This window comes from Elephas maximus, chromosome 4, assembly GCF_024166365.1.
Source record: "Elephas maximus indicus isolate mEleMax1 chromosome 4, mEleMax1 primary haplotype, whole genome shotgun sequence".
Taxonomy (NCBI): Eukaryota; Metazoa; Chordata; class Mammalia; order Proboscidea; family Elephantidae; genus Elephas; species Elephas maximus.
The window spans coordinates 130,074,734-130,087,311 of record NC_064822.1 but is presented as its reverse complement, the minus strand read 5'-3'; the positions used below and the strand labels follow the sequence as shown (position 1 = coordinate 130,087,311).

The 12,578-nt window shown below is 39.9% G+C and overlaps 1 protein-coding gene across 6 annotated transcripts in view; it reads right to left on the bottom strand.

Annotated features, from left to right (window-relative positions):
* CPSF6 (cleavage and polyadenylation specific factor 6) overlaps positions 1-9,282 on the bottom strand; it is a 40,772-nt gene extending 31,490 nt beyond the window's left edge. For 3 of the 6 annotated variants that reach the window (XM_049883848.1, XM_049883850.1, XM_049883849.1), the window contains exons 1-2: positions 9,136-9,282; positions 1,594-1,803 (exon numbers count right to left, since the gene is read on the bottom strand). In XM_049883848.1, the coding sequence (XP_049739805.1) occupies positions 1,594-1,803; positions 9,136-9,195 (270 nt within the window). In that variant the 5' untranslated portion in view covers positions 9,196-9,282. The remainder of the gene's footprint in view (positions 1-1,593; positions 1,804-9,135) is intronic. The other 3 variants (XM_049883851.1, XM_049883852.1, XM_049883853.1) reach the window with 3 other exon arrangements.
* Between the last annotated feature and the right edge of the window lie 3,296 nt (positions 9,283-12,578).

The following is a 12,578-nucleotide window of genomic DNA, read 5'->3' as shown; positions in this document are numbered from 1 at the left end:
TCTCTCTCTTTTATAAACACACACACACACCACTAATTTTGCTTCTCTAGAGAACCCAGCCTAAGACATTTGGTATTGAGAGTGGTTCTAGAGAAACAAAATCCTGAGGATGAGTTTTCTAAATGGACTCTGAAGTTTGAGTAGTCTTGAAGACACTGATGACTCTGCCTCCAGTAGTAAAGAGGGTGCTGCTAATCCATGGAATGAGATGGCAATATTAATAGGCAAAGTATCACCACCAATAGCTCACGTATTGATGAGAGGTGAGCTTCTGGGTGACCACGTGTTTGGTACTTTTCTACAATTTTGTCATAATGAAAAGGACAGGGAAGCTAATTGGTTGGTCCTACTTTCGCTAGGCAAAGTGGTAAAGAAAGAGATGAGCTCAGGGCTTCTGAGTCACAACTGAAGTGCCTCATGTTTGAGTGGATTTATCAGGCTGGACTCACAGACCCACCTGTGGAGTGCCCAGGGGACACATCTTTTACCACAAGGGTGAAGAACAAATTTGTGAAAGAAGCCCCAGCATCCTTGAAGACTGCTGTGATTGCTGTTTTATGTAAGTCAGATATGACAGTGGGAACTGCCCTAATTAAGACACCTAAATTACAATGCGGTGATTGGACCTCGTGGTGATGGGGGCCAAGTAGTGGCACTTAATCAACAAAGACAAGGCAGACATGGTTACTGTTACGTACAGCGGTCCCAGCAGTAACTAGAATAGTACAACTCTAATGGACTTATGAGCATTGGTTACTTGGTCACGGTATCCTTAGGAATGACATACATAGGAAATCTACTAAATATTTACCTGATTTGTGTAAGCGGAAGAATTCTAGGTCAAGTGAACAACTTTCTAACCTGAATCCCCAGAATAGATTCATGGCCTCTTAATCAATTCCCAGACTTGAGTCAGTTTCCAGACCCATAACCCTCTGAATGAAGGGGATGCTAGATCCCCCTGAGGAAGGACCCCACTACACTGCCAAAATTTAATACTGTGAATCTTCTTCTCAGCCTTCCCCAAAAGGATCTACAGCCTTTTACAACAGTGCGTATTCACTGGGGAAAAGGAAATAATCAGACTTTTCAGGGATTACTGGACACTGGCTCTGAACTGACATTAATTCCAGGAGACCCAAAGTATTACTGTGGCCCATCAGTCAGAATAGGGGTGTAGGAAGGTCAGGTTATTAATGGAGTCTTAGGTCAGGTCCATCTAACAGTGGGTCCAACAGTTCCCCAAACTCATTCTGAAGTGATTTCTGTAGTTGCAGAATGCATTACTGGAACACACATACCGAGCAACTGGCAAAACCTCCACATCGGATCCCTGACGATGTGAGTAGGAAAAAGGATAATTTATTTTAAGATAAAACAACAGAATTGTATTTAACTGGTATCGTAGTTGAAAGACCACAAAATTCAAAACTGGAAGAATTAGAATTAAAGGTACTTATATTTCCCTCTCATGGCATAAGCAAGCATATACAAAAGCACACTGAATAACTTCAAATTTATATTTTGAACATTAACTGCTAAAGCAGTTCAGAATCAATTACCAATAATTTTATTCAAGTTAACTTTACTTACCCACGTTAGATTGCCAATATATAATGCAATTCTCTTCCCAGTATATGTATAAACAACATTTGGTGCTGCTCCTTTACCCACATCATCACCAACAGTTGGTGGGAGAGTATCCATGTAATCCCGGTCTTCTGGGGCATCTCCATTATTTGCAGATGGAGAGATGACATCATCATACAAATCTATCTGATCATGCCCACCATATTCAGCTTCCTGAGATACAGAAATAATGCTCTAGATTATATAGCTATCAGAACACTACTAAATAGATTTGAATACAAGCTCATTTAACTTTTTTGCTTTAAAAATCTAATAGAAGATAGATAAAAGGCCCAAACAACTCAGTACAAATCTTCTCTCACTTTATGCAACTGATGTATTCTTGATCGGTCCCTATAAGGTAAATTCCTGTGTAACAAAACCTATTTCCCCACTGATTTTTACTAAAATATTGGAAATAGTGTTACTCTGGAAAAGAACTGACATGGAGACAAAATAATAACAAACTTTCCTTGAGAAGTAAAATACTCTTTTAAAGTAAAAGTAACAACTCATAAATGCAAATACATGAGCTTTTTAAAAATATATTTGACATAACAACAAAAACATCCCGAACAAAAATCAGAGCCATTAAAAATCTTTAATATTTGACTACAGAAAAGTACAACTAACATTTTCTACGATATTCAGATCTGTTTTCCAACCCTGTGAAAGCTATTGTTTGGGGGGGCGGGGGAGGAGACAAACAAAACAGTGAACTCAGCTATAGGGAGGAGGTGAACAAATATGAGTATGTAAATGACTCAAAATGCCCTAAGAAATGAACAAGGGAAATAAAATAACAGATACAACTATCCAAATTACTGTCTTGCAATAGCTTTATTATTCCCAGTCTAAAAAGAGTTAATGCTTACCTGACTTCTCAGATATCTAGTCAAGTTAATTAGGAAAAGTGATAAATGAGGATAAAGTGTTGCCACTGAGTATCACGGCAGAATTACAGCAACGCTAGTGTATTGCCACTTACATGCCTATATGAAAAGCAAGCAAGAAAAAAGCAAGAAGGAAGAGGAAAATGGAAAAGAAACAGATGTGTGAGCACAAGAAAAATGGAAGAAAGAGCTCAACTGATAAATATGCAAAAAGAAAAATGAAATGTAATACTGACAGAACATCTAAAGCCATTTAAATTGCTTTTGGTACTATTACTGGACCACAGGCTTGACTACTCAATGTAGCAGAGGAAAAGCTCCATTTTTATCCTCCTCCCTTCTACCACTGTGTCTACCACTAAGTAATATAGAAAAATGAGAGACAATTACAAAATAACAAACTTAAGAGTTCAGACAAAACTCATATCCTCTCCCGTTAATATAATTTACTAATGTAGAATCGTTATACAATGACACATAAGGAGGAGCTAACAGTTCTAAAGAATAACTACTGTATGGATGGACAATGACCCAGAGAAAGCATTTATTAAATGATTATAAACAGATCTACAAGATATTGTTATACAGGCTCCAAGAGACTATGGCTATTGTTTTGTTATTCAGAAGGGAACCATAATAAGAATTTATAAGAAGGAAAAAAAAAAAAAGACTTAGAAGAGGAAACACCAATCATACACACAGCAAAAAAAAAAAAAATCGCCGTTGCTCAGTCGATTCCGACCTAAAGGGAACTGAATTTTGTGAAGTTATCTTCTGGTAATCTTCTCTGTAACTAAATGAGTTACCCAATTTACTAATTATATAATAATTGAGTCTCTATATACCAATTTTATGACGAGGCAGAACATGTCTATAAGACTTATTCAATAAGATGGCCAAGATCTTAAGGTACATCAGAGTACAACGCCATCTTTAGCAATGGGCAGAAACTAAGACCACAAGTGACTGAATAATGCCATAATTTTGTTTGTACAGCAATACCAAAATAATATCTAAAAACTGAGTTTTTGTTAAACAAAACAACATGCTCAAACGGCAGTGACGATAAAAATTAGGAAAAAAGGAGAGTGAGTTTTGTTAAAAAGTTTCAGTGTAGCTGAAAGCTTCAGGTGATGTGGTTGCAGCATAGTGGTTCCATACAGTTAAGATACTAAAAAGCTTCCCATAAGGGGTAGTGGACACTTTAAACTCTCTTGCAATCCGGTCCTGTACATCAAGTAGAGTTATTATTAATATTCAAAGGGAGTTGGGTTTCCATCCTCCTCAGCAGAGACTATAATCACAATATGTGGTCTGAGGGAGAGTAAAAAAGAATGCAAGGGTTATTAACAGCAGGACTAAAATGAAAGTATTTATATTTACACTTTTACTTACAAAAATAGGTTAACACACTGATTTTTCATTAGTTGTAAATGAGAATGTTTACATAAGTAGACAATAATTTACAAACACAATTGCAGCTACACTAACCTGATGCATTACAATCACTTACTATTTTTGTCCGTCCATGAATTCCTATGATGACATCAACCAATTTTCCATATTGATATGATTCTACCAATATTAGAATCAGCCATTTTGTCTGGTAGCTGGACTGCTTCCAATTGGTTGAAGTATGGTGCTAATTGAGACCATGGTCCTGGGGTCTGATCTCCAGGTAGACTACTTAGCTTCACTCTGTTCCAAGGCCACAGTCTGTACTCCTAGCCCCAACAGTATGCATTTGGACTTGGTGAAAAAATATTAATGAATCTGAATACATATACCGCCATTACCAAAAATGCATCTCAACACACACATTCTTTTATAGTATCAGTAATCTTCCTATTTAACTCCAGCATATCACACCTATTCTCCACATTAAAAAAAAAATATAGAACACATCAACTTTCTGTTCCCACTTTAATAAAGTGGGGAAACACCCATTTCAGAAATTACACAAATTGTGTATCACAGATACATAAAGCAAGTGAGCGCTGAAAGTTTACTGAACAAAAAAGTTTCTACTTTGTCAAAGAGAAAAGGTCAACAGCGTCAAGTTCTTCTATGCACAGGTCTTTTTATTACCTTTAGAAAATCATAATGACATTCAAAAAACATGAAAATATCAACCTTGCCCCCTAATTATTTTTGATACCAAATGCTGCTCAGACTCAACCATCTACTTTTCCTAGCAGCTCATCATTAACAGAGCTGCACATAATTCCCAGTACACAATGTCTCTTAAAAGAGTATTTTTAGACATTTTTTTCCTAAACACTACCCCATGAAATTTCAATATCACAGTTATACTGTGCACCATTACTGGGATAACTGCCATGGAATAGGTGCCAAAGTACAGTTCTTTCTTCATTCTCTCTGACGGGCCCAATACTGCTTTTGGTGGTCCTAAAACTGCAGCTAATACCTTTCCTGCTTTATGTGGTGCTACATTTAATGACACAGCAAAAGCCACTTGTTTCAAAGCCTCTCTATTTAAAAAAAAAAAAAAAAGATTTTAACAGTCATTTTCATTTAGGGAAATACAAGCAGTGGGGAAGTCATATGTTGCATATACAGACTGTATTCTATATCAAGGAAGAGAAACTCTAACATGCAAAATGCAATAGCAGATAAACTAGTATTTATTATTTTAGAAAATACTTCATTTCCTGATTTTGTCTAATTATATTCTGAGCATACTAGTTTGTAATCCCTGTAAATACCTCGACTGATGGTTAAGGAAGCGAACTTGGTACTAAAAGCATGCCAGATAAATTATACAATTCGGAGGCAGCTGAATTACCTACACTCGTAAATAATAAAACTGAGAAGAGTTCCACCTCTCGTAAGCATTTCTACCCAGGTTTCTGAACCACTCTCTACCTACCTCATTCCCTACCTTATAGCCTTATGTTAGACAGTTTTCTGTTACACGTAAACTTGGCAGAAATAAGCTTTGACTACTTGTTCAATAGAACTTATTTTCCACAGCTGACTAAAAATTAAACAACAGTGACTAAATGAAAAGCATAATGACTCATGAAAGGGAGGCTAACTTATTAAGATGTCCAGGTCCATAACTTCTAAATGAATTTTTTTTTCCCCTAGTCACTACCTACACATATATCTTCATTTTAAAGTTGGCCAGTCAGATTACTAAATTGGCGCTGCTATCAAGGACTTACAGCCTGACAGACCAAAAACTAAACTCTGTATTATAAACAGCTTTTTACCTCCAAACAAACAAAATATACACGAATGCAATGCACAGAGTATATGCTTTTCTGAAATTCATAAAAGTTTTTCTTGACTTTCCTCTCCTGCCCCCAACAAAAATTCTACAGATAAAGACACACATAAAGGAGTAGTATTTACATTACAACTTCTAACAGCGTTATATTTATATAGATGTCTCTCATCCTGACTACAGTGCACTTTCAGGGTAGAAACTACTTAATCTTTGCATTCTTTGTTGTTGGCACATAACCGGTACTCAAAAAATGTATTATGAACAATTGAGGTTTTAAAAAATTATTATTTAGTTTTGGGCAAAAAAGCATATTGTATTCACCAAATATTAGGCTAGCTACTACACTGAGTACAAATCCCCGTTCAAACTGAACTAATATACCATAGAGGCCAAGACAGAAGCTCTTTCTTCTCAACTCCAAATTCAAGTAATGTAGAGGTTTGGAAGTAGTTTAAATTCTCCCTCCACTAGGGCAACTGTTCTCAGTCTCAATTTGGTGACATCCAAAGACCTTCAAGAACTAAAGAGCACCCATAAAGAACAGCCTACTCTCTTGTGTCTTCTTCCTTCCTCCAACTTTCTTCTCCATTCTAAAGTTCATCTGGTGAAGAAAGGACCTCTACTATAGTTTCACTGTTTTATTCTCACCCGTTCTCAAACAAATTAAAGTTTCTTCTATGACAACCGAATGACTTACACTTTTTAAAGTAGGTTAATACGGTGCATTACCAAAATACAAGGACAAAAAGACTTCATAAAAGAAATGGCCATGCTTTCACAGTAGAAAATGGATAATACAGACTACAGAGAATTTCAAGGTATACAAATTCAGTTAGAAATGCAGCTCACATCAGAGAACAAAGTTGTTTTTTTTTTAATATTTACAGTAGTTTAAAAGCCAAAAATAAGTCAAGACTAGTAACTAGTAAGATAATCTCTTTCAACTACAATAAAGTCTTATAGTTTAAACAACCAGTAGAAATAAGGCCACCAGCTAACAAGAGCATAAATTAAATCAGTCTTCGATAACTTTGCAGTTGCCTCTAATTCTGATATATTACAGAAAAACATTTCAAAGACGGTCTAATATTAAAAAAAAAAAAAAAAGCAAGATGAACCTTGAAAATGACCACCCTTTTGTGGCCATAAAAAAAAACAGGAATTACCATAGCAAGCATATTACAGAAGCCAATGACATGCAAAATGAGAGAAACAAAACCTCTACTTAATAAACTTGTAGCCCCACACCCATTAAATCTATTCAAAGGTATAAAGATTTTACTGGCAAAATTATACACACACTATGTGTAAGATATAATGGTATAGATACAAGTGAATGAAAAGTTACCTTTAAAAAGGAACCTATGAAGTAGTTGCTCCTCAAATCCCCCAAATTGTAATCTTTTCTTACCTCCTGCTCAGTCAGCACTTACTGCACAGGGATAAGAAGTATCACTCCATCTAGCTATCTGGGTAGGGAAGATGTCCCTCCCAATTAAGTACGCTAAAGATTAAAATTATTTCATCAAGAGGGACTCGACAAAGCTGTAACTTCTAAAATTATGTTCCAATTCTTCCTTAATTGTGGGGAGAAACACGAAGCAATGTATTCTCTTGTAAAAAAAGCTAATGAAGACAATCCTGATTACTCAATTGTGCCTTTACTTGCAGGTATGGCCCTCTTTTGGATGGAATGTTAAAGCAAAAAAGAAAAAAAAATTTCCTAGAGATCTTTGTCTACTGACGTTAAAAGCATTAGAATCCGACTCTGTGTAGCACTCAATGAAATTTTCTCATTTGCAATTGACACAACACATACCCAAAATTTAAGAATAAAATTTTTTTCAATTTAACATTCGATAACAATGAGTTACATTTAAACATATCCAGTTTTTGAGAGTAAGAAACAATTGGAAATTTTTTTCTTTTCGAATATTTAAACCAGGGTACTAAGTCATTTTTGACAAACAGTAAGGATTTCTGTGATTTCCATGCTTTTAAAAATCTTGGGCCCTTAATCACAAATAATGCCCTTGGGGCGGGGTGGGGGGAAGCACACATTAAGCAGAATTTTATTAAGCTTCTCATACGAACCTGGAAAATAAAAAAAAAAACAAAAAAACAATGCTTTTAGGTGCACTATATTTATTCAGGCACAATTTGATTTTTTTCTTTTACGTATATAAAATGCAGTGAAGACGTGAACAGCACACTTAGCGCTTAAACGTCACTAGTAACAGACTAGATCTTTTAGAAGGATGCCCACCATCAGGCATGATTACTCTGCGGGCGATTCTTCCAGGCAACCGTGGCCTTTGATACTGGAAAAACCTTGCATTCTCCTTCCTCCAACCTCTCAAAATGTAAAAGCATGTCCTACGGGAGAAATTTAACACTTCGCTTTCGAAAACAGGGTCATATCTACAAGTCTTTATTTCTAAAACAGCATAAGAAATTCGCGTGAACGGTCTTCATTTTCAATCACTCCTCTATGTCTAATCTCTTGTTGAGCTACCATCTTTTTGTTCCATCCCACCACTGCGCTTCCAATTCTTTTTGCTCAAGCCATCTTCACGGGTATTTTCACCACAAAGGCCAAGAGCGACTGGGCCTCACAAGCACCGCAAGCCCTCGATTAATAAGCAGCGCCAAAGCACCGACTTTTATATACGATCTGTGGGTCCAAAGTCAAAGGACTTGTTGCAAACGTGCCCACACCTAACCCGCCTTCAGGAAGCGTGAGCGGAGGAGGAGGAAAGAGACACGCCGAAACCTGCCGCAAACCAAGCAGGGACGCCCAAGAAACTGGGCGCGCGGGATACAAAGGGCCGTGAATGCGGCCTTCCACGAAGCGACCGTGCGCGGTTAGAGAGACAAAATGGAGAGCGACAAGAGGAATCAGAGCCCGAGCGGTGGGGCCAGGAAAGAGGCTGCAGCCGGCGCGAGCCCCGCCAGGGCTTCCTCCTCCGCCCGGCGGCAGAGGAGGGGGCGCGGCGGTGCCCGTTCTCCCCGCCGCACACACGCGGCCCCGCCGCCCCGGCCTAGCGCGGCGGGAAGCAGCCGATGGCCGCCGCCAACAATGGGGAGCGAGGCGAGGGAGGGGCGACGGCGGCTGCACGGCGGCCCGCGTCCGGACTCCGGGCCCCGCGACAGGCCGCAGCGCCCGCGGCCCGCGAAACGACGCGGTGGAACGAGGGGCGGGGGGAGGGGGGCGCCGCGCCGGGACCGGGCGGCGCGGCCCGGAGGGGACAAGGGCGCACGATCTGCAGCCTGCCGGCTCGCGGTAAGCGACGGGGCCCGGGTCAGAGCCCGGGCCGCAGCGCCGCCCGCTTCGACAGGGCGGGCCGGGTCCCTACGTACCTGGTTGAACTCTTCGCCCACATCCGCGTAAATGTCTATGTGGTCCACACCGTCCGCCATTTTCTCTCGGCCTCGGCCGCCGCCTCCTGCAGATCCGCCCGCCGCGGCAGCAGCAGCGGATCTAGCGGCGGGGGCGGGGCGCTCTGCGTCACTTCCGAGGCCCGAGGGATGGAGGCGGGGGAGTGGTCGGGGGTGGTGGTCGTCTCTGCACAGCCTTTGGCGCTCCGCTAGCAGAGAGGAAGGGGTGCGCGGCTGAGGGCCCGGGCGGGCTTTTTTGTGTGTGTTCGGATTATGTCTGAGGGACGGAGGTGCGTCATTCCTCATTCCCTTGTGCTACTCGCGCATCCGGCGTGCCAGTGTGTCCCATTTGTTTCCAGAGATTATCTTTTCACGTTGCCCCAGCACATTCAAACGTTTTTGTTTTTTAGGAAGTTGTTTTTCAGTTTTCTTTTCATCTTTCCGTCGGGGCTTCTAGAGGGATCGAAGTTGTATTGATCTCCGATAAATGCAATGTAACCTCCGGGCATTCCGTGAGCGCCTTGAGAGCTCAGGGTCTTTATCCTGCATCCTTAGAGGACCAGCAGTTTCGTTTGCATTATAAACGCTGTATACCCGTTTGTTGTTCTCTTGAGTCATCTGCATGCTCCTATACTTTTTGTGTTTCCATCTCTAGCTCCAGTCCTCCTCTTCTTTCATACCTTCACCTCCATTGCCCCTCATTCCTGCCTTCAGATCCTCAGTTGGCTTTCTCTGGAATAGTTCAAATGCCTCTTAACTTGAACACACTAATTTTCAAAGCCTACCCAACAACAACAAAAAAAATCTTTTTATTTTTTTTACCCAACAAAAAAGAAAAAAAAAATTTTTTTTTCTTTTTTACCCATCAAGGTGGCCGCATCTTGAGGCAAGTGAGTTCTCTCTCAATAGAATGTCCAAGCAGTAAAGGAACTGGGAAAATGTGTTATCAGGCCCAAACGTCTTATTTTACAGATGAGAAAACTGAGGCCTGATAGGACCTAAGTGATCTGCGTCACATGGTCAATAAACTATTCAAAGATGTTTCTCCAGTTTGAAACTGTCCCCCATTCTTTGTTTTTAACCCATTTAAAAACAGGCTAAATTAGATTGTGTTTCCTAAGATACAGACTGGCCAGAATTCATTCCTACAGTGATAATCTCAGCCTCATCTGTCCTGGTATAGAGGAAAACACTTTGACTTTGGTTGAGGTCACAGTACAAAGAGATCTGGGTACAAATTTTGTTCAGGTACTTTAAGAGTTAGATGATCTTACGGGAAAGTTAAATAACCTCTCTCATCTTCAATCTTAGAATCTTTAAAATTGTGGTTATAACATCTGCTTCATGAAGGATGATGGTAAGTTAAATGAGATAATATGCAAAGTGTCTGCCATTGAAAAATACTGATTTCCTTTTTTTCTCCCATGGGGCATTTTGAGAGAAAGGAGCCACTCAGGATGAACGGTGAGAGCATTTTTTAGATTAGTGGTGGTGGGGTGGGGCATCACACCTTCCACTTCACCTCCTTGACTCAGTCAACTCCACATTTCAAGCACTGCACTTCCTTTTTCCAAATTCTGTTAGGATGAACCTCAAGAAATGGCAATTTTTAATAGGTAAAAAATGGCCTAACATTGGCAAGCTCATATCATTCAGGATGCACTTAGCTGCAATAAACTGACATAAGCAATAAGGAAACTTATTGTAAGAATGGAGCCTTGGTAGTGCAGTGAGTGGTTAAGCGTTTGGCTACTAGCTGAAATGTTGACAGTTCAAATCCACCAGCCTCTCCTTGAAACCCTATGGGGCAGTTTTACCCTGTCCTGCAACGGGTTTGGTTTTGGTGTTATAGGGTCGCTGTGAATCGGAATATACCATGGACTGCCAAAGGAATGAATAAATCTGTCTTGGAAGAAGTACAATCAGAATGCTCCTTAGAAGCAAGGATGGCGAGACTGCATCGTATATACTTTGGACATATTGTCAAGAGGGATCAGTCCCTGGAGAAGGACATCATGCTTGGTAAAGTACAGGGTCAGCCCAAAAGAGGAAGACCCTTAATGAGATGGATTGACGCAGTGGCTGCAACAATGGGTTCAAGCATAACAATAATTGTAAGGATGTAGGACCAGGCAGTGTTTCACTCTGTGGTACATAGGGTCGCTATGAGTCAGAACCAACTTGACACACCTAACAGCAACAACAACTATGAGTTAGAATTGACTCGATGGCAATGAGTAGTTTAGTTTTTTTTTTTTTTTTATTGTAAGGATATCAGTGAACTGGCAAAATTGACTGAAAAGCTTGAGAATCAAGGTTGGAAAACAGGCAGAAACCAAAACAGGTAAAATAGAGGTACGCTACAGGCATAAACTATTTAGGAAACTCTCATTAGCATCATTGCCACTGGCCACTTGAAAAATAAAGTTTTTACCATGGTTTTAAAATGTGTTGCTTCTAATGCTCTTACATTGAGCTCTGTAATGATTTGTTTCTGGAAATTGCTGAAGATGAAATGCCATGTTAAGGGTCACAATGTTCATATGAAGGGCTGAACCTCAGTAAAATGCAGTAACAATATGACTGGAAGTGTTTTTCAACATCAACGACCACTTTTTACGGAGCTAAAGAGGCTCAAAATTAGTAACCATACTGTTTATTTTTTCTTACAACTTATGTAACAACTTAATGAATGTATGAGTGATGACAGAATTTATTCATTTCACTACTCAATAAATATTTTTAATGCAGCTACTGTATGGCGACCGCCACAGTAAGCAGTGCTGAGGGGTACAAATAAGATTGTACCATGATGTAGTGAAAAGTGGAGTGGTAAGGTGCAATGAGGCAGATCTTGGTTTGAGACCCAATTCTTTTACTTTTTTACTGTCGTTTTCAGCAAGAGTTATTTAACCTCAATGAGACCTGTTGAAAAAAATAGGGGTAAGTAATGGATTGAACTGTGTTCCCCCAAAATGTCTGTCAACTTGGCTAGGTCATGATTCACTTGTATGATTGTAAGATTGTCTACCATTTTATCATCTGATGTGATTTCCCTATGTGTTGTAAATCCTATTACGATGATGTAGTAAGATGCATTAGTGTCAGTTCTGTTGATGAAATCTACAAGATTAGATAGTGTCTTAAGCGAATCTCTTTTGAGATATAAAAAAGAGAAGTGAGGAGAGAGACATGGGAACCTCATACCACCAAGAAAGCAGCACCAGGAGCAGAGCACATCATTTGGACCTGAGGTTCTTGTGCTGAGATGCTCCCAGACCAAGGGAAGACTGATGACAAGCAGCTTCCTCTAGGGCCGACAGAGAAAGCCTTCCCCTGGAGCTGGCACCCTGAATTCAGACTTCTAGCCTGCTGGACTGTAAGAGAATAAACTTCTCTTTGCTAAAGCCATACACTTGTGGTAT